A 21,296-nucleotide genomic window follows, 5' to 3' on the forward strand; every position below is an offset into this window, starting at 1 on the left:
ATTGAGATGCTTGACCCTTTTAAAAAGTATACAAATGAAGCTGTTCCCCTCCCCCATAGGAATCCAGGTTTATCGGCCCGAGATAATGTTTACCTTGATCTTCCACAGCCACCAGAAAGCGAGGTTTCAACCCCATCAGGGCTGGGCTGGATTTGAACCTGGACCCTGGTAGTATTGGTCACAGTGGGCTATCATCAGGTATTCAGATTGCCTCACCCCAAGTATGTGAGCACTGGCAGTAATAGAGCCTGGGGAAAGTGCTGTCAGACAGGGAGTAGGAGGTCTGTGGTATTAGCAATCTGCGGTCCATTTTTTTCCTCTCTTTATTTACGCTACTTTCGGTAGGCACAGGTTAATGAGGTCATTAAAAAGGCAAATCAAGCACTGGAGTTCATTTCTAGAGGGATAGAATTGAAAAGCAGAGGAGTTATGTTAAACTTGTGTAGAACCTTGGGTTAGACCACACTTGGAGTGCTGTGCACAGTTCTGGTCTCCATACTAAGAACATAAGAAATAGGAGCGGGAGTAGGCCATATGGCCCCTCGAGCCTGCTCCGCCATTCAGTAAGATCGTGGCTGATCTTCGACCTCAGCTCCACTTTCCCGTCCGATCCCCATATCCCTTGATTCCCCCTAGAGTCCAAAAATCTATTGATTTCAGTCTTGAATATACTTAACAACTGAACATCCACAGCCCTCTGGGATAGAGAATTCCAAATATTCACGACCCTCTGAGTGAAGAAATTCCTCCTCATCTCAGTCCTAAATGTCTGACCCCTTATCCTGAGACTATGTCCCATAGTTCTTGAATGTCAGTGGAAACGTCCTCTCAGCATCTACCGTGTCAAGCCCTCTATACTGTACTATACTATAGAAAGGATATAGAGGCATTGGAGAGGGTGGAAAAAAGATTCACAAGGATGATACCAGAACTGAGAGGATATATTTATCAAAAAAGGCTGAACAGGCTGGGGCTGTTTTCTGTAGAAAAGAGAAGACTGAGGGGGTGACCTGGTAGAGGTTTTAAGATAATGAAAGGGTTTAATATGGAAAAGTAGAGAAAAGGTTTCTCTTGTGAGGGAGTCCAAAACTAGAGGTCATAAAGATAAAATAATTGCTAATGGATCCAATAGGAAATTCAGGAGAAATATCTTTACCCAAAGAGTGGTAAGAATGTGGAACATACCAACACAAGGAGTATTTGAGGCAAATAGTATAGAGACCTTTAAGAGGAAACTAGATAAGCACATGAGGGAGAAAGGAATAGAAGGGTATGCTGATAGGGTTAGTTGAAGTAGGGAGGGAGGGTAGAGCATAAATGCCGGCACAGACCATTCGGGCCGAATGGCCTGTTTCTGTGCTGTAGTTTCAATGTAACACAAGGTCAGATTTTCGATCACTGAAGCACTCTTATTTGCACTGAGCCATAATTACAGCTGTAACCACACATAGCAATCAGAGTTAGTGTTTCATTTAGCTAATTAAAAAAATATATAATTACCTCTGGGATATAATTGAAATGGTAGAAGGTAGAAAGACTGGAGACATTTTCAGATTAGTAATACTTCTGGTTGATAATTGTGTTTCAAAGTGGCCAGATCTTATCTTAAAAATACTGCAAAATTGATAAATTGTAATCAAGGAAGTCCAGCTTTATCTATTTGCCTTCAGTAACAGTTACAACCTGCTATACTCCCACACACCCAATTAATTGTTAATTTTACTCACTGGACGCAACCTGGTTGAACTGAACATATGCAGGAATAATATGGAATCTTGTGGCATTTGTAAAATTATCATCATGCCCTTAATTTTTTTTACAGTGAGCCAACTACTGTAAATCCTTTAAATAGATGAACTGTAAATTATACCCATTTACATGTTTGAAAATATCCTTGATTTAAATTGTCCTTTACTTACCCCTTATGAGTGAGCATTGTTCGGGATTATAATCTCTATGATATTGGGACCATTTGTGAAAATAGTGATTTTTCTATTAACAGGGATCCAAACAGGTACAATAACTGAAAACTAATTTAACCTGAAATGGTCATTAAATTTTTAAAAAATCATAATTTGATCTAAGTGATCCCCCAAAATATATTTTACTAACAAAATTGTAAGTACTAGAAGGAGACCTGTGAAAGCTGCATGACCTGGAGTACCACTCATTGGCAGAAACACCCTCTATGTGAACTACTGAGTGGCAGAACAGGCATGGAGTCCTTGGCTTTGCATTGCAGTGTCAACTCTAGGTGCCCATGGAAGTAACCAGGTAGTAAATAAATGTATAAAATTTTAAAGTAAGTAGATTATTTTAAAGGAAAAAAAAGTAGCAGGATTATAAATTTAACAAGGAAACCAAGATAAATACCTGGGGTATTCTTTTAAATATGTGTTATGGAGTCAATCTTCATCAAAAATATCTTTTAACTCACGCATGAAGGCAACCCAGGGCATATTGGTAGGATATATTATAAAGCCAGAGAATACTTTGAAAGGCATTACTTTTACTCCCCTCCTGTTCTTTTCACCAACCGTGTGTTTTTACTTGATGATTAAAGCGGGTTCAGCTTCCAAGGATAAAGATGATTTTGGAATAGGTGAAAAAGAATGTCAAAATCTTTACGGCTGCTTAGAAACTATGGCCCAGAAATTACTTACAAAATAATGGAGAGCTCAGCAGTGCTCACCATTGTTATTGGCGAAATTGAAGAGCAAGTTCCAGCGTTTGCACATGCGCAGTGAAACGTGGCAATCCGGAACTTGCTCCTCCTGGTTCGCCGGCGATATGACAGCTTCAAATTAAAGGGATATCGCCGGCTGCAATCAGTGAAATCATTGAACCAGCGCCAACTTGCTCATCTGCCCAGCTGGAAAGTAACTAATCATAGAAGTTTACAACATGGAAACAGGCCCTTCGGCCCAACATGTCCATGTCGCCCAGTTTATACCACTAAGCTAGTCCCAATTGCCTGCACTTGGCCCATATCCCTCTATACCCATCTTACCCATGTAACTGTCCAAATGCTTTTTAAAAGACAAAATTGTACCCGCCTCTACTACTGCCTCTAGCAGCTCATTCCAGACACTCACCACCCTTTGAGTGAAAAAATTGCCCTTCTGGACCCTTTTGTATCTCTCCCCTCTCACCTTAAATCTATGCCCCCTCGTTATAGACTCCCCTACCTTTGGGAAAAGATTTTGACTATCTACCTTATCTATGCCCCTCATTATTTTATAGACTTCTATAAGATCACTCCTAAACCTCCTACTCTCCAGGGAAAAAAGTCTCAGTCTATCCAACCTCTCCCTGTAAGTCAAACCATCATGTCCTGGTAGCATCCTAGTAAATCTTTTCTGCACTCTTTCTAGTTTAATAATATCCTTTCTATAATAGGGTGACCAGAACTGTACACAGTATTCCAAGTGTGGCCTTACTAATGTCTTGTACAACTTCAACAAGACATCCCAACTCCTGTATTCAATGTTCTGACCAATGAAACCAAGCATGCCGAATGCCTTCTTCACCACCCTATCCACCTGTGACTCCACTTTCAAGGAGCTATGAACCTGTACTCCTAGATCTCTTTGTTCTATAACTCTCCCCAACGCCCTACCATTAACGGAGTAGGTCCTGGCCCGATTCGATCTCCCAAAATGCATCACCTCACATTTATCTAAATTAAACTCCATCTGCCATTCATCGGCCCACTGGCCCAATTTATCAAGATCCCGTTGCAATCCTAGATAACCTTCTTCACTATCCACAATGCCACCAATCTTGGTGTCATCTGCAAACTTACTAACCATGCCTCCTCAATTCTCATCCAAATCATTAATATCGCCACAAAACAGGTACGCTTAAAAATACCAGGTCTAAACTATGTAAGTCTTAATCCAAACAATTAAAAATTAGCTTTTAAAAATGTGGAGTCTCATTACTTCTTATTTTAATAGTTTTTGGCCATTAACAAAATGTTTTTTCAAATTAAAAAACATTTTTATACTTTTCTCTTCAGTCTCTTTTATTTAATTCGATTTTGTTTCTTGCCCTCTCTTTTTCGCTGTCTATTATTGTTTTTACAAATGATTTTAGTGTTGTACCTTTAACTTCCTGGATTTCATGTTCCCAAGCTTGCAGAAAATGTTCGCTGCGTGACAAAAATGCTGCAACCTGATTGATGGAGTGGAGAGAGTGATCCTCTCGCTTCTCCCATGGGTCCTAACTTCACTGGAACTTACGCTGGGCTCTTCTCTGCTTCCTATTAGAGGAAGTGCACCCAGTAAGTTAGTGGGTTAGTATAAATCTATGGAGCGGCGAGCACTGTTGCTTCGCTGCTCAGAGCAATTTCTGGACCATTTTATGTTATGATTTGAAATGCAGACCCACCATTGTGTTAACCTTTACACCAGATGTATTTAGCTTTAAAACTCAGAAAACGTGGAGGTTTTTGAACTGTTAATTCATCAAGGGGTAAAAGTTTTCATGAGCTCTATAATCAGTTGTAAAATTGTGTTGTCTCTGGGGCTGTAACAGCTCAAACTAACCTGAATTGTATTGTCAATGTGGTGGCCAAACAGCAATGAGGCGAGTTAACACCTGCTTCACAGATGGGAAGCTGCATAGCACCTTAGGGTCTTATGGTCATCTCCATTTTAAAAAAGCAAATACTCCTTTAATAACCGCAATACCATTTTATCCCTCTCTCCATGAAAACTTCATGGGCTCGATTTTGGGATCGTGTTTCCGGCGGGTTCCCAGTGGGGCGGCCCCGAAAATCCCGATATCCGGTCATGTGACCGGATCGCGACGAAATCTCGGCCACTTCCGGGTACTGCGCTGACGTGCGGGGCTGCGCGCGCAAGCCCCGCTGGTGGGAATCCCGCAGGCAATTAAAGCCAGCGGGGTTCCACTTGAGTGTACTTACCTTGCTTGTTGTGGTCAGTTAATGAGCTGAAGCAGCTGTCAAAAGAGGAAGTGTGGGATTTTAGGTTCAAGGCTGAGAGGAGCCGAGCCGAGCGGAGGGAGCGTCCGATAAAAGGCGGGATTTCAGAGCGCTGAGAACAGCTGAGAGGAGCCGAGCCGAGCGGAGGGAGCGTCCGATAAAAGGCGGGATTTCAGAGCGCTGAGAACAGCTGAGAGGAGCCGAGCGGAGGGAGCGTCCGATAAAAGGCGGGATTTCAGAGCGCTGAGAACAGCTGAGAGGAGCCGAGCCGAGCGGAGGGAGCGTCCGATAAAAGGCGGGATTTCAGAGCGCTGAGAACAGCTGAGAGGAGCCGAGCCGAGCGGAGGGAGCGTCCGATAAAAGGCGGGATTTCAGAGCGCTGAGAACAGCTGAGAGGAGCCGAGCCGAGCGGAGGGAGCGTCCGATAAAAGGCGGGATTTCAGAGCGCTGAGAACAGCTGAGAGGAGCCGAGCCGAGCGGAGGGAGCGTCCGATAAAAGGCGGGATTTCAGAGCGCTGAGAACAGCTGAGAGGAGCCGAGCGGAGGGAGCGTCCGATAAAAGGCGGGATTTCAGAGCGCTGAGAACAGCTGAGAGGAGCCGAGCGGAGCGGAGGGAGCGTCCGATAAAAGGCGGGATTTCAGAGCGCTGAGAACAGCTGAGAGGAGCCGAGCCGAGCGGAGGGAGCGTCCGATAAAAGGCAGGATTTCAGAGCGCTGAGAACAGCTGAGAGGAGCCGAGCCGAGCGGAGCTGCGACCGAGTTCGAAGTGACGTCAGGAATCAGATCGGGACGCGACACAGGGGAGGCACCTGATTGGTGAGTAGGTTCAGGTGAGTATTTCTCCTTATCTACAGTAACTGAAGTAAAAGGAAAGGGAAGGTCTGCAGGTCTTATAGGAAGTAGCGTTTATTTTTTAGTGAATCAAGGTCCCTAGTGTAGTTAACATTCTCTAAATTGAGAACAATTTAAAGGAGTAAACTCCTTAAAGGGAGTGGTAAGTAGTTTTTCTTTCCTTTTTTTTTCTCTTGACATTGTAGTTGTTCTTAAGCTAATTTAAGGGTTAAGTCATGGCAGGAGATCCCAGCGCCGTGTCATGTTCCTCTTGTGGGATGTGGGAATTCAGGGATCCTTCCTGTATCCCTGATTCCTTCACCTGCGGGAAGTGTGTCCAGCTGCAGCTATTGTTTGACCGCTTGACGGCTCTGGAGCTGCGGATGGACTCACTTTGGAGCATCCGCGATGCTGAGAAAGTCGTGGATAGCACGTTCAGTGAGTTGGTCACACCGCAGATAAAAATTACTGAGGGAGATAGTGAATGGGTGACCAACAGACAGAGGAAGAGTAGGAAGGCAGTGCAGGGGTCCCCTGCGGTCATCTCCCTCCAAAACAGGTATACCGTTTTGGATACTGTTGGCGGAGATGGCTCACCAGGGGAAGGTGGCAGTGGCCAGGTTCATGGCACCGTGGCTGGCTCTGCTGCACAGGAGGGCAGGAAAAAGAGTGGCAGAGCTATAGTGATAGGGGACTCGATTGTAAGGGGAATAGACAGGCGTTTCTGCGGACGCAACCGAGACTCCAGGATGGTATGTTGCCTCCCTGGTGCAAGGGTCAAGGATGTCTCGGAGCGGCTGCAGGACATTCTGGAGGGGGAGGGTGAACAGCCAGTTGTCGTGGTGCATATAGGCACCAACGATATAGGTAAAAAACAGGATGAGGTCCTACAAGCTGAATTTAGGGAGTTAGGAGTTAAACTAAAGAGTAGGACCTCAAAGGTAGTAATCTCAGGATTGCTACCAGTGCCACGGGCTAGTCAGAGTAGGAATGACAGGATAGCTAAGATGAATACGTGGCTTGAGAGATGGTGCAAGAGGGAGGGATTCAAATTCCTGGGCCATTGGAACCGGTTCTGGGGGAGGTGGGACCAGTACAAATTGGACGGTCTGCATCTGGGCAGGACTGGAACCAATGTCCTAGGGGGAGTGTTTGCTAGTGCTGTTGGGGAGGGTTTAAACTAATGTGGCAGGGGGATGGGAACCGATGCAGGAAGTCAGTGGGAAATAAAGTGGTGACAGAAACAAAAGGCAGTAAGGGAGAGTGTACAGAACATGACCGGACAGATGGTCTGAGAAAGCAGGGCAAAGACCAAGGGAAGACTAGATTAAACTGCATTTATTTCAATGCAAGAAGTCTGATGGGCAAGGCAGATGAACTCAGGGCATGGATGGGTACATGGGACTGGGATGTTATAGCTATTACTGAAACATGGCTAAGGGAGGGGCAGGACTGGCAGCTCAATGTTCCAGGGTACAGATGCTATAGGAAAGATAGAGCAGGAGGTAAGAGAGGAGGGGGAGTTGCGTTCTTGATTAGGGAGAACATCACGGCAGTAGTGAGAGGGGATATATCCGAGGGTTCGCCCACTGAGTCCATATGGGTAGAACTGAAAAATAAGAAGGGAGAGATCACTTTGATAGGATTGTACTACAGACCCCCAAATAGTCAACGGGAAATTGAGGAGCAAATATGTAAGGAGATTACAGACAGCTGCAAGAAAAATAGGGTGGTAATAGTAGGGGACTTTAACTTTCCCAACATTGACTGGGACAGCCATAGCATTAGGGGCTTGGATGGAGAGAAATTTGTTGAGTGTATTCAGGAGGAATTTCTCATTCAGTATGTGGATGGCCCGACTAGAGAGGGGGCAAAACTTGACCTCCTCTTGGGAAATAAGGAAGGGCAGGTGACAGAAGTGTTAGTGAGGGATCACTTTGGGACCAGTGATCATAATTCCATTAGTTTTAAGATAGCTATGGAGAAGGATAGGTCTGGCCCAAAAGTTAAAATTCTAAATTGGGGAAAGGCCAATTTTGATGGTATTAGACAGGAACTTTCAGAAGTTGATTGGGAGAGTCTGTTGGCAGGCAAAGGGACGTCTGGTAAGTGGGAGGCTTTCAAAAGTGTGTTAACCAGGGTTCAGTGTAAGCACATTCCTTATAAAGTGAAGGGCAAGGCTGGTAGAAGTAGGGAACCTTGGATGACTCGGGAGATTGAGGCACTAGTCAAAAATAAGAAGGAGGCATATGACATGCATAGGCAGCTGGGATCAAGTGGATCCCTTGAAGAGTATAGAGATTGCCGGAGTAGAGTTAAGAGAGAAATCAGGAGGGCAAAAAGGGGATATGAGATTGCTTTGGCAGATCAGGCAAAGGTGAATCCAAAGAGCTTCTACAAATACATAAAGGGCAAAAGGGTAACTAGGGAGAGAGTAGGGCCTCTTAAGGATCAACAAGGTCATCTATGTGCGGAACCACAAGAGATGGGTGAGATCCTGAATGAATATTTCACATCGGTATTTACGGTTGAGAAAGGCATGGATGTTAGGGAACTTGGGGAAATAAATAGTGATGTCTTGAGGAGTGTACATATTACAGAGAGGGAGGTGCTGGAAGTCTTAACGCGCATAAAGGTAGATAAATCTCCGGGACCTGATGAAATGTATCCCAGGACGTTATGGGAGGTTAGGGAGGAAATTGCGGGTCCCCTAGCAGAGATATTTGAATCATCCACCGCTACAGGTGAGGTGCCTGAAGATTGGAGGGTAGCAAATGTTGTGCCTTTGTTTAAGAAGGGCGGCAGGGAAAAGCCTGGGAACTACAGACCAGTGAGCCTGACATCTGTAGTGGGTAAGTTGTTAGAGGGTATTCTGAGGGACAGAATCTACAGGCATTTGGAGAGGCAGGGACTAATTAGGAACAGTCAGCATGGTTTTGTGAGAGGAAAATCATGTCTCACGAATTTGATTGAGTTTTTTGAAGGGGTAACCAAGAAGATAGATGAGGGCTGTGCAGTAGACGTGGTCTACATGGACTTCAGCAAAGCATTTGACAAGGTACCGCATGGTAGGTTGTTACATAAGGTTAAATCTCATGGGATCCAAGGTGAGGTAGCCAATTGGATACAAAATTGGCTTGACGACAGAAGACAGAGGGTGGTTGTCGAGGGTTGTTTTTCAAACTGGATGCCTGTGTCCAGCGGTGTGCCTCAGGGATCGGTGCTGGGTCCGCTGTTATTTGTTATTTATATTAATGATTTGGATGAGAATTTAGGAGGCATGGTTAGTAAGTTTGCAGATGACACCAAGATTGGTGGCATTGTGGACAGTGAAGAAGGTTATCTAGGATTGCAACGGGATCTTGATAAATTGGGCCAGTGGGCCGATGAATGGCAGATGGAGTTTAATTTAGATAAATGTGAGGTGATGCATTTTGGTAGATCGAATCGGGCCAGGACCTACTCCGTTAATGGTAGGGCGTTGGGGAGAGTTATAGAACAAAGAGATCTAGGAGTACAGATTCATAGCTCCTTGAAAGTGGAGTCACAGGTGGATAGGGTGGTGAAGAAGGCATTCAGCATGCTTGGTTTCATTGGTCAGAACATTGAATGCAGGAGTTGGGATGTCTTGTTGAAGTTGTACAGGGCATTGGTGAGGCCACACTTGGAGTACTGTGTACAGTTCTGGTCACCCTATTATAGAAAGGATATTATTAAACTAGAAAGAGTGCAGAAAAGATTTACTAGGATGCTACCGGGACTTGATGGTTTGACTTACAGGGAGAGGTTAGACAGACTGGGACTTTATTCCCTGGAGAGTAGGAGGTTAAGGGGTGATCTTATAGAAGTCTATAAAATAATGAGGGGCATAGATAAGGTCGATAGTCAAAATCTTTTCCCAAAGGTAGGGGAGTCTATAACGAGGGGGCACAGATTTAAGGTGAGAGGGGAGAGATACAAAAGGATCCAGAGGGGCAATTTTTTCACTCAAAGGGTGGTGAGTGTCTGGAACGAGCTGCCAGAGGCAGTAGTAGAGGCGGGTACAATTTTGTCTTTTAAAAAGCATTTGGACAGTTACATGGGGAAGATGGGTATCGAGGGATATGGGCCAAGTGCAGGCAATTGGGACTAGCTTAGTGGTATAAACTGGGCGACATGGACATGTTGGGCCGAAGGGCCTGTTTCCATGTTGTAACTTCTATGATTCTATGATTCAGTGAGTTTCCCACACTGGGGGAAACAGTCTCTCTCCAACCAGGCGTGTTGCAGCCAGCAGCCTGTGGCAGGTGCCAAGGTGCACTCCACGGGGGAGAGCCCTCACCCACGCAGGAGGCCACCATGTCACATAGGGCAACCCCTGCCCTCCACCACCCCCCGCCAAGCCAGAGGACAGACCGACACGAAACCGCAGCCCCAGTCCGAGGAAACACCCACCTACCCTGCACAAACCCTCAGACCAACACCTGCCAGATGGGTGGTGCGTTGACATCGTCGGAGGACGAACAGCATGACCAGCCCCAGCAGCCTCGCAGTCCACGCCGTCCGCCTCGGAGACGTGGGGCCCCCCAACACGGTGCTGCGGCACACCCACCTGCACAGCAGGAGGGAGGGCAACCGCAGAGAGAGATGCGTCGCAGGAGGCACTACCCTCCGCACAGGGTGTACAGAGCAAGGCTCAGCTTCATGGACCTCTCCGAGGAGCAGTGCATACGTCGGCTCAGAGTCAATCGCCAGGTAGTCGCCAACATCTGCAGCCTCCTTAACGATGAGCTGCTCCCTGATGGACCAAGCAGCATCTTCTTACCTGTCGCCGTCAAAGTCACCACTGCCCTCAACTTCTTCGCATCCGGTTCCTTCCAGGGTGCCACCGGGGACATCACCGGGGTCTGTCAGTCCTCTGCACACAAGTGCATAAGGCAGGTCACCGATGGGTTGTTCCGCAGGGCCTCGCACTACATCAACTTCGCCATGGACGACCGCAGCCAGATGGAGAGGGCGGTTGGATTCCATGCCATGGCCGGCTTCCCACGGGTGCAGGGTGTAATCGACTGCACCCACATCGCAATACGGGCACCTCCGCATGAGCCAGGGCTGTTCATCAACAGGAAGGGGTATCAATCCATGAACGCCCAGCTCATCTGTGACCACCGCCAGAGATTCCTACACGTGTGCGCCAGATACCCCGGCAGCTGCCACGATGCCTTCGTCCTCAGGGAGTCCGCCGTCCCGCCCATCCTGCAGGCACCCAACGCCGGCAACGGCTGGCTCCTCGGCGACAAGGGGTATCCCCTACACACGTGGCTCATGACACCTCTGAGGAACCCCATCACCGAGCCGGAGCGTCGGTACAATGACAGCCACACTGCTACCAGGTCTACAATTGAGCAGACCATAGGGCTTCTCAAGATGCGCTTCAGGTGCCTTGATCGTTCTGGGGGAGCGCTGCAATATACACCATTCAGAGTGGGACGAATCATAGTTGTCTGCTGTGCCCTGCACAACATGGCCCAACAGAGAGGGGTGCCGCTGGAGGAGGCCCCATCCACACCCGCCACCCACATTGAGGAAGGCAAGGGCGAGGAGGAGGAGGAGGAGGAGGAGCAGGAGGAGGAGGCGAAGGAGGAGGAGGCGGAGGAGGAGGACGCGCCAGAGGATAGTGGACGACCCATGCGCCGAACCACGACTCACCGGGATGGTCGCCGGGCCAGGGAGGCACTCATACGTCAACGGTTCTCCTGGAGTCAGACACTGCGAGGCGCTCGCATCTCCTCACCTGCACATGCGAGCGGCCATACCAGCCCCCTCCACTGAAGAGTGTTGCCAGTAATCCTGCACCCACAGCAGTGTGCCCAATGGGTGGCAGCAGGTGTTCGCCATCATGATGGCCTCCACGGAACGCACCTATTGCACAGGCCGCGGAAGAATGGACGAGAGGTGGCAGGAGTGGTGAGAATAGAGTATTTAATATCTCCAATGTGACATTATATAAAAAAAATGTACAAATTAATAGACACCCTGGTGTATTCCCTTTGTGATTATAACGCCTTTGGATTTCTTTTGCGGGTACCCCTACGTGGTGCTACCCCTGTGGCTCCAGCAGAGGTAGTGGTAGGTTGCTCGTGTTCTCGCCTTGACCAGGTAGATGCTTTTGGCGGACGGCCCCCGGGTTTCGGTGCCCGTGAGGGCACCTCCACAGACTGCTCCTCCTGCACCGGGGCAGGGGCAGACTCGGCCACCTGGAGAGGAGGCACCATTGCGGGTACTGGTTGAGAGGTGGGCGACGGGTGGGACGTGGGGGCGCCTTGAGAAGCGTCCCCGCTTCCATGTCCCCGGTCACCATCATCCCTCTCTTGGCCTCGGCCCACATCACTCCTTCCACCCTGCTGGACGGCAGTTTGGATGGCATGTGTGAGGCCTTGCAAGGCCACCCCTAGTGTATCCGTCAGCCTGTTGATGGCGGCGGAATGTTGCTCACCCTGAATCCGTACAGACGTTGTCAGGGCCTGCAAGGACTCGATCTGGAGCTGTGCGTGACGCTCGAGGGAGGCCAGCCTGTCCTCCACCGCAGACAGTCCCGCACCGACCCGCGACACTGTGTCGCCGGTACCCTCCTGTGCCTGCGCCACCAATGCCGGCATGCAGGAGTTGGACTCCTCCATCGCCTGCGCTATTGTGGACAATGCGCGCGGCACCTCTCCCAGTACCTCAGCAATTAGCTGGTGCCCCTCGACGACTCTCCTTTTCACTGGTGGCCCCCTGGGTTCAGCATCTGGGTCCGGCTGAGCAGAGCCTGGAGATGAGTGCTCCCTCCGTCGCGGACCCTCCGCGGCTGCCCCTGCCACCAGGGTCTGCTCATGCTCACTCGTGCGTGGTGACTCACCAAGTGCTACCCCAACTAGTTGGCGAGGGGGACCCACCGAGGTGCGTGTCTCTGCGCTGGTGGATGGTTGGCTCTGATGTGACGATGCACCCTCAGAGACCGCCATGTCCTCTGAGGAATCGCCCTCCTCGAGCGCTTCACACACAGACGGACCTGCAAGAGAACAGAGGGCACTTTGAGGCATGTGGACCAACTTGACAGTGCGCCTGATGGCAGGTGATGATAAGGTCACTCGCGATCATGGGTGTTGAGTGTCAGCTTTCCCTTACCGGCTGTTTCGGCAGCGACACACTCGCCATCAGCCACCGACAGGCAATGTCGCGTGCGTGCGAGGTCGAGCGCCTCCACCTCGGCGTCGGTCAGCTCCACCACTTGCGGCGGCCCACCTCCGGTGCGTGCCCTTTCACGATTGTTCTTGCTTCTCTTCTCCTGTGACGGCAAAACACAGATGTGTGAGTGGGTGCGTATTGCATCGTGAGACGCATCGAGCATCGGTGTGGTTGGGTTGAGCGTGGCGCAGATGGATGGGAGGATGCGTGGGCCACGTGCACATCCCATTGCATGGGGATTGGGGTGTGTGGTAGTGTTCGGGTGGGGTCAGGGACGGTGGGTACTTGCGTGCACGGCGAGGATGGTGAATGAGTGGCTGTGAGGATTGCTGATGGAGCGCAGTGGTGGCTGTGCAGGAGGGGTTGTGATCTGTTTGGCGTGATGGTGGGGACGGGATGTGGGAGGGTGCGTTGGTGTACTCACCTTGCCAGACCTAGTCAGGTCATTGAAGCGCTTGCGGCACTGCTCCCAAGTCCTTGGGGTGTTGCCCCTGCTGCTCACCTCCGCCGCCACCTCTGCCCATGCCTTCCTGGTGGCGGCGGCAGGGAACTTGCGTCCATCTTCTGGGAAGAGCGTTTCCCTCCTCCTCCTCACGCCCTCCAGCATCAGCTGCAGTGCTAGGTCTGAAAAACGGGGCGCAGCCTTTCCCCTTGGCTGAGCCATCGTCTCAAACCTCTTGATTGCAGCAGGAGGGGCTTTGGGAGACTGCCCCTTTAAGTGGAGCTCCTACATCGCGTCGACGGTACTGCGCATGCGCAGCCGGCCGGCACGCAGCTGGGGAGCGGAGAACCCGGAAGCAGGGCTTAATCGGTCCAATTATCCCGCGATCGCGTGGGGGACGCACACGATTAGCCGTCCGCGTTTTCGACGCTCCCGGAGGACCACCCGCTGGGAACCCGCAGGCCTGCTAAATTCGAGCCCCATATCTTGGATTCTCTGTATGTGGAACTGAGAATGAATTTTCCTGGAATCTGTTGTGAAACATAACAAAATGCTGCAGGTAATTCTGGAGGTCCTGTCACATAATGCAATATACCTTCAATTCATAAGTTATAAAATTGGTTATGCTCCTCCTACATCACTAATTCAGAAATTGGAAAGCCACCAAACAGACCACTGCGAGAGTAACAAGAAACTGTATTAAAACCAAATATTGTAGGTGGTATGTATCATAGATATAACTGAATTTGAGCCAGTAATCCAACTTTGGGCTTCAAATGAACATTAGTTGCTCTAATGATGTTATTTGAATCTTATGATTTCATTATTGCTTTGAAATAACCATTTGCTTTCTACCTACGTAGGCTGGAGATCTTCTTATTGAGATCCCCATTTCAGTCCCAGTGTGAGAGATGCAGATTGACTTTAATGGGGCATGCAACTTTCATTTAATCCCCATCTGTTTTTAATTGGTCACAATATCAGCTAATTAACATTTGTTCAGTGTGGGATAGCGGACTTTTACAAACTGCTCAATGCACATCCCATTAGCTGGTTGATCAAATGCCATCCGTTTTGACCATCCCATCTTTATTAGTCAAGGGTGATAGCAAGGATGTGAGATGAAGGGCTAACTGAGGAGATTGCACTAGAAACACTTATTAATGGAGTAGGGTATGAACTGGACTGACTACACCATAGTTCATGAAGTCTCCACCTAATATGAAACTATTAATGGCAAGGACAACTACTGTCTCCGCTGCTACTGTCAGAGGGTGATCTAAATTAAATGGCTTTGGCAATTAAATAAGTGACTTTGAAGTTACTCTTCATTAAATTTGCAGTACGAGCAGCAGTGATTTAGAAGGACTAATTTTTTTACAACTGCGCCCAATATATATACCATTTAAAAACTGTTGTGTAAGAATGTGTGTTTGATTTTGGCAATGTGCCAAAAAAGTATATTTTTTTGTCTTTGGGTGCAATTTTAAAGAAAGTGAATGCAATGAAATGTGTTCTCACCAGAGACCAGTTGAAAATAAAATGTACAATGCAGGAATCTTTTATAACTTACACAACGTATAGTACAAGAATTTTTCTTTTGGAATCTGATATATCACTGTGCATTGTAAATAGTAAACAATTTTACAACACCAAGTTATAGTCCAACAAATTTATTTTAAATTAAATTCCACAAGCTTTCGGAGGCTTCCTCCTTCGTCGGGCGGATGGTGGAAATGATATTTTCGAATCCTTCGCATTTGAAAAACATAGAACAATGCCTGGTGATTACTGCCCGTTGCCAAGGCAATCACAGTGAGCAGACAGAAAGGTGTCATCTAAAAGGCCACTGAATATACAACCCCCCAAAAAAAAAGAGAGAGAGAGAGAGAGAGAGAAGGAAGACAGTCAATGACCCGTTATATTAAAAACAGATAACATTTGTTCGCTGGTGGGGAAAATGAAAACCAAGAGCAGGAAGCTTGAGAAACTCGGCATCACCACCAGCATCGACCAAGCTTCCCCTGGTACCACGGTTGCAACCACAGGCCGGCTCACATTGTAAATAGTGCATCACTCCAGTGCATTAAATAAGTGTTTTTGAATGGAACTGTCTGTAACAATGTTGTATATGGTCACCTTAAAAAAAAAAGGTCACAAGTGGGCAAACTAATTCTCAGTTTCGCCCGACCAGGATTAATATCTCCAGGTACCCTTCTCCTGAACAGAACATGTCATTATGCCATGAATTTCCTCAGAGCTGCTTCCGGACTTAAACGGGGTTTCCACTGCATTTCCAGCGATGTTACGTCAACGGAGTGGGAGCAGTTCCGAGGATGTCTTCTGTAGAAGGAATTTCCCACCTTCCGAGTATGACAGTTTACAGTCTTGGAGGCCGTGCTGCTGGATTGGAGTATCAGTTTGCGCGACTCCGTGGAAACCAGTCATTTTCAGTTCCTAGTGTACAATTAGGTCCAGAAAATGAATTTCTGACTGTGGCAACTCAGTGGAAAATGTCTGACAGAAGTGTAACTCTCTCCGGCCCAGTTCTAATCAGCTTGCAGCAGGCTTAGTTTGGCATCTTGCATTCAGTATTAATGTGTAGGCTAGCTTAAGGCAGCTGTGTGCTAATTAGAATCAGATCTTAGGCACCTTCCCTTGGGTCAAGACCACATGAATCAAGATAAGCCGTTTTTGCATTATTATTGTTCCACTTTGGAGTCAATTTAACTAGTTCTGAGCTCCTGAATTCGATGTAGTTTTGGCTGATGGGCAAGTTACCTCTGTTGTGTGACCGTGTCACAGGGGGTTCAGTAGTAAATAAATCTTTTTCTTTATAGAAAGCTCTCTTCATGAAGAAGAAGTGTTTGGTAAAGCTTTTTATATTTTGGGAGGGAGAAGAGCTGTGAGCCATTACGCTCAAGTGACATAATGATTATTGATGTGGTATTAAAAAACTTCCCAAACAGTTTTTTCAAGAAAATAGAGCCTTTTAAAAAATAAATTGGATTGGAGTGGACCAATCTCAATTAGAATTAATACTGAGGTTATGGTTTATGTTTGAGATAACAAGAGTGTCTAGGCTTAGCTATGTTTTTTCCCCCTTTAAATGTTCTCCTGATGGCTCAGACTCATGTTTGGGTATGGTTCCATAGGCATTAGCTGTCCTTCATCTAACTCTTTCCTGATCTGTGTGGCTCAGTCCTGAACCGCACAGTGCATTTACCCACTGAGTTACAGCGGGAGATGCCAAGTGTAGCTTTTTATGAAGGACAGACATGAAAAGTTTGCAGGAGTGTTTTTGTTCTCTCATAATATTTGTATGTTTATTGTAAATTAATCCTCGCTTTGGTTCAGCAGCCCTGTTTTACAGTTAGATTTAGTAGAAAGAACAGCCATGTTTTTGGATTTTTAAGCACCGGCTTTATTTTAGAAACAGGGTAAACTGAAACTTGAGGTTTAGGATTAGGTTTGGCAGCAGCACAAGTTTTGTTATGATTAGAGTCAGCTGAAATAGTTGCCTTACTTTAGAATTTAGGCAACCAGTCCCTATAGAACAAGACCCAAGGTAGCCTAGTTTCTTGATGCATCTACTACATTACTCCAAGTGGTAATACTGTTAAAGTTGCAAATATGATCTTCAGTATATTATACCGTAAGATTAACATTTGTTCCACAATAAACTATATTTAATGGAATTTTTTTTTTCTTTGGCAATGGTGAGTTGATTTGGGGAAAGATGAAAGTCAAAGTTTTCTGTGTGTGTGTTTTTTTTCAGGTTGGCTGGGTGCGGAGACATGTTGTTCCCAGTTACATAGGAGAATGTGTTCAAGTTTTCCTCTCTGTTAACCCTAACCAGCAAAGCTACCCTTGAAACAGTCATGCTAACACCCATTTCATTTTGTTTATGCACCATGCTTGTTTTCATAATTATCACAATTTTTGCACCCCTAAACTGGCCAAGACTAATAAATAGTCACCTTAGTAATTCAAAATAAAAGGTTTGTTGACGAGTCTCAAAAACATATTTTAAATCAAGTGAAACAACAACAAGTACAACTTGCATTTATATAGCGCCTTTAATGTAGTAATGTAGTCATTTGTGACTTCAATAAAGGCCATTTCAGTGCTGTGGCATTGGAGGGGTTCAAGCATGGAGCTGCGGGAAAGATGGGCACGGATTTGGGACGTGACAACACACTCAAGGACTTAGGAGAGGAAAGGGAGGTTGGAGATGGGTGGTAGTTTGCAAGGACAGAGGGGTCAAGGGTGGGTTTTTTGAGAGGTGATGACAGCAAATTTGAAGGGGAGGGGGACAGTACCTGAGGAGAAGCCAGGCAACATAAACATGAAACAGACTTTACTCAGTTCTCCGATCTTTTGGTTCAGGCTGCCCAACTGAATTGAAGACCAATCATACTGCACTAGCAGACCGAACCTGGTGGAACAGTGCACAATTCCCTAGATACCTGCAAAATTCAAAGTGATCGTTCATAACAAAACTTGATTTGAATTTTGTATCCAAATGTGGGACCAGTTTAAGGGTGTTGTTACATTGCCACTTCTGTATTGATGCAAAGCGGTATGGATGCACATGAGTGACAAAGTTGCAGTATAACTCAGGAGCACCAAGTGCACTAAAGTTGTGAGGCAGCCTCCGAAAGGCAATCTCACACCAGTTTGTGTTAGAGGAACACAACAACCTTGGAACATGAGTAGACCATTCACATTCAGTGCAGTATAACACCAGCTTACAAATCTCACCTGATGAATGGGCGCCACCTCATAGCATTTTCTTACAGGAACTCTTTAAAAGGGCATTTAAACTGCAGGTGGTATGCATCTTTTTAAACTTTGGGTTATTGAATATTCTTTACTATGTAAGAAAGGTTGTCACCGAGATTTCACGGGTTTCACTTAATTCTAACATGAAGACCATTTTGCAGCGATTGTGTGGTGGAATTCAACATTTTGGGTCCTGGCAGATTGTAACGTTCAGTCCTTTCCCCATATCACCTATGTAAGGGTGAATATTCAGTGATAGTTACGACGTAGAAATTTGGCAGTGTAAAGAACAATAAAAGATTTTCTAAAGGAGGTAAGCCCAGAAGTTATTTTCAGTGTCATGTACTCCTTATCTCTATGTTTGATTGAAAAATTTAGAACAGACTCACTGACCCTGCTGTCAGTGGGGAGCAGCTCTCAAAGGGAACATGGGTCGAAGTTAGGCCTACTAAATTGCAGCGCTGATTGTCTGACCTGCTCTCCTTTCACTCATGCCTCCCTGCTGGAAGTGTGGGATCGGTGAATTTATCCTAGCATCTTCTATTTGTCTTGAGATCCCTTCGGTTGATTCATCCATTTTCTTTCCCAAAGAGATCTGATAGATGCCCACTCGTCTGGTGAGGTGCTCCAGTGTTATGGAGTGGCGCATATATCCTCATTCATTTCTAGTCTGTGCTTTGCACTGGCTTGAAGGCTGATCTACTCGCTCTCACTGAGTATCCTCAGAGCCCAACTGGATCTCCATCAGTCTGGCACTTAAAGTTGAACTTGAGGACTTGCTGTGAAACTGCTCCCTGGCACAATTGGCGAGTCTATGATGAAATCAATGATACTTTTGTCCTGGTGGATTTCCAGCAGAATTTTTCACTATTGCACACAAAGAGAATTAACATATTGAATACACTGCACAGTGTGCTGTCCTTCTGCTTTCATTCACAGTATTCCAGGGATAAATTTAAGTTTTGATTTTACTGCTAAAGGGCTACTGCATTCTTAGGAAGTGTAAACATTTCGACTACTAGCTAGAATAGTACTACTAAATTCCCATCCATCAACGATGGGGCCGAATGAGTTCACTCGACTGTTGTCGGTTCTGAACTAGCCTGGCCTCTTCAGTCATCTATATTCCTTTGTGTCAAGTCGCTCTTGACATTGTGTGGAGATGCCGGTGATGGACTGGGGTGGACAAATGTAAGGAGTCTTACAACACCAGGTTATAGTCCAACAGCTTTATTTGGAATCATAAGCTTTCGGAGCTTTTCTCCTTCGTCAGGTGACTCACCTGATGGACTATAACCTGGTGTTGTAAGACTCCTTACTCTTGACATTGTATATCCAGCTCTTCCTTGGTCTTCCTCAGAACCTTGTTCTATGTACCTCTGTATGTAGGGCCATGAAAGATAATCCAGCTGTTTCCATTCTTGAAACGTGCCCAAACCATTGCAGTTGTCTTTAGCTAGAATTATATTTTAGGAAAAAAACATCAGTAATGAGAAGGCAGTATTTTACACTGATTCTTGTTTTATTTGGTTGTGTCTTGTGCTCTCCAGGTGAATAAGCTAGAACGGGAAAAAGTGCAAGAAGTGAAGCAAGTGCGGGAGCTGGAGCAGCATAAGCAGACAGTGCTTACTACAGACCTCAAGGCCAAACTCCATGAAGAAAAAATGAAGGAGCTACAAATCGTCCGCGAGATCCTGCTGAAACAGCACGAACAGGAACTAGCCCGCGCAATCAAAATTAAAGACAGCGAAATCCAGCGACTCCAATCCACAGTGAACGTACTACGGGATGGGGCAGCTGACAAAGTTAAAAACGCCTTACTCAACGAAGCCAGAGAAGAAGCGCGGAAAGGGTTTGACATCGAGCGCACCAAGCTGCAGCAGGAGATAGTAGAGCTGAAATCCACAAGGAAGCAGGTCGAGGAATCCCTAAACAATATCGTACAGGCCGATAAGAAAAAAGCCGCTGACCTGAGAAGTGCTTATCAGTCCCATCAGGACGAGATAACCAGAATAAAGAAAGAGTGCGAGAGAGATATTCGCAGGCTGGTAAGTAGAGAAGTATGAGCTAAGTAACTGCATGGACTTTCTGCTGCAGGTATCAAGAATAGAATGGAACCTCCTTTGTTGACTACAGGGGCTGAAATTTGCAAACTAAAACTTAAGTGATTAAGGCCTATAACTTTGATTTCTTTGCCCAGATTGGAAATATCTGTCATCATATCAGATATTCAGAATAATTAGCCATATTTTGCGTTTCAAATTGCTCCAGAAATGTATTTGGTCATCAGACATGACTGACTGTCATTATCTGGGGAAAATGATACAGTTTGTGGGTAAAAAGATCTGTTGATTTAAGTGCAGGTTATTTTGCCACAATTTTTGTTACCTTTCAAACTAAATCTAAATAATTGAGTGTTGCTTTTAAGTGAGCAGACTATCGTATGAAATATGAGGTAAAAATTAATTAAACCTTCACTTAACTCCCTGAGAGAAATTTTCAACAAATGTTGGCCCAGATTTTCCTGGGGACTTGCTGCATTGTAATGGCGTACCTACGTTGTGGGGACCCTTGAGCAGCGCAAAAAGAAAGTGGAAATTATGGAGTAAGTGACTTACGCCATAGTTTATGCCGTTCCATAGAATCATAGAAGTTTACAACATGGAAACAGGCCCTTCGGCCCAACATGTCCATGTCGCCCAGTTTATACCACTAAGCTAGTCCCATATTTTCCTGTAATTTTTGCCCCGCTCCACCGATACCCTCACCGACAACAGTGAGAAGGGTATTTATCATAACTCTGCCCCCCTTAAAATCAAGCAAGAATTTCCTGCATTTAAGCCAGTTTTCATGCTGGGACCATTTAGACTTAAAAATATTGGTCTTAGTGGCCTGGCAGCGGCGTGATTTATCATTCCAAGATTGAGTTTACATTGCCAGTTGTTAAAAATGTATTACTGTTGCAAAGAATAAAGGATTTTTGAACATCCACCTCCTGCACCTTGGATGTTCAGTTTTAATATTGCCATGCCACATGTCCAGAGCCCATTCCATTTATGAGATCGTGTTCAGAATTTAAAT

The 21,296-nt window shown here is 46.4% G+C and overlaps 1 protein-coding gene across 1 annotated transcript in view; it reads left to right on the forward strand.

Annotated features, from left to right (window-relative positions):
* Positions 1 to 21,296, forward strand: part of LOC137328402 (janus kinase and microtubule-interacting protein 1-like) — a 244,443-nt gene that overhangs the window by 75,872 nt on the left and 147,275 nt on the right. The window contains exon 4 of the mRNA XM_067994334.1: positions 19,766 to 20,263. Coding sequence (XP_067850435.1) covers positions 19,766 to 20,263 — 498 coding nt within the window. The remainder of the gene's footprint in view (positions 1 to 19,765; positions 20,264 to 21,296) is intronic.

This window comes from Heptranchias perlo, chromosome 1 (assembly GCF_035084215.1).
Source record: "Heptranchias perlo isolate sHepPer1 chromosome 1, sHepPer1.hap1, whole genome shotgun sequence".
Lineage (NCBI taxonomy): Eukaryota > Metazoa > Chordata > Chondrichthyes > Hexanchiformes > Hexanchidae > Heptranchias > Heptranchias perlo.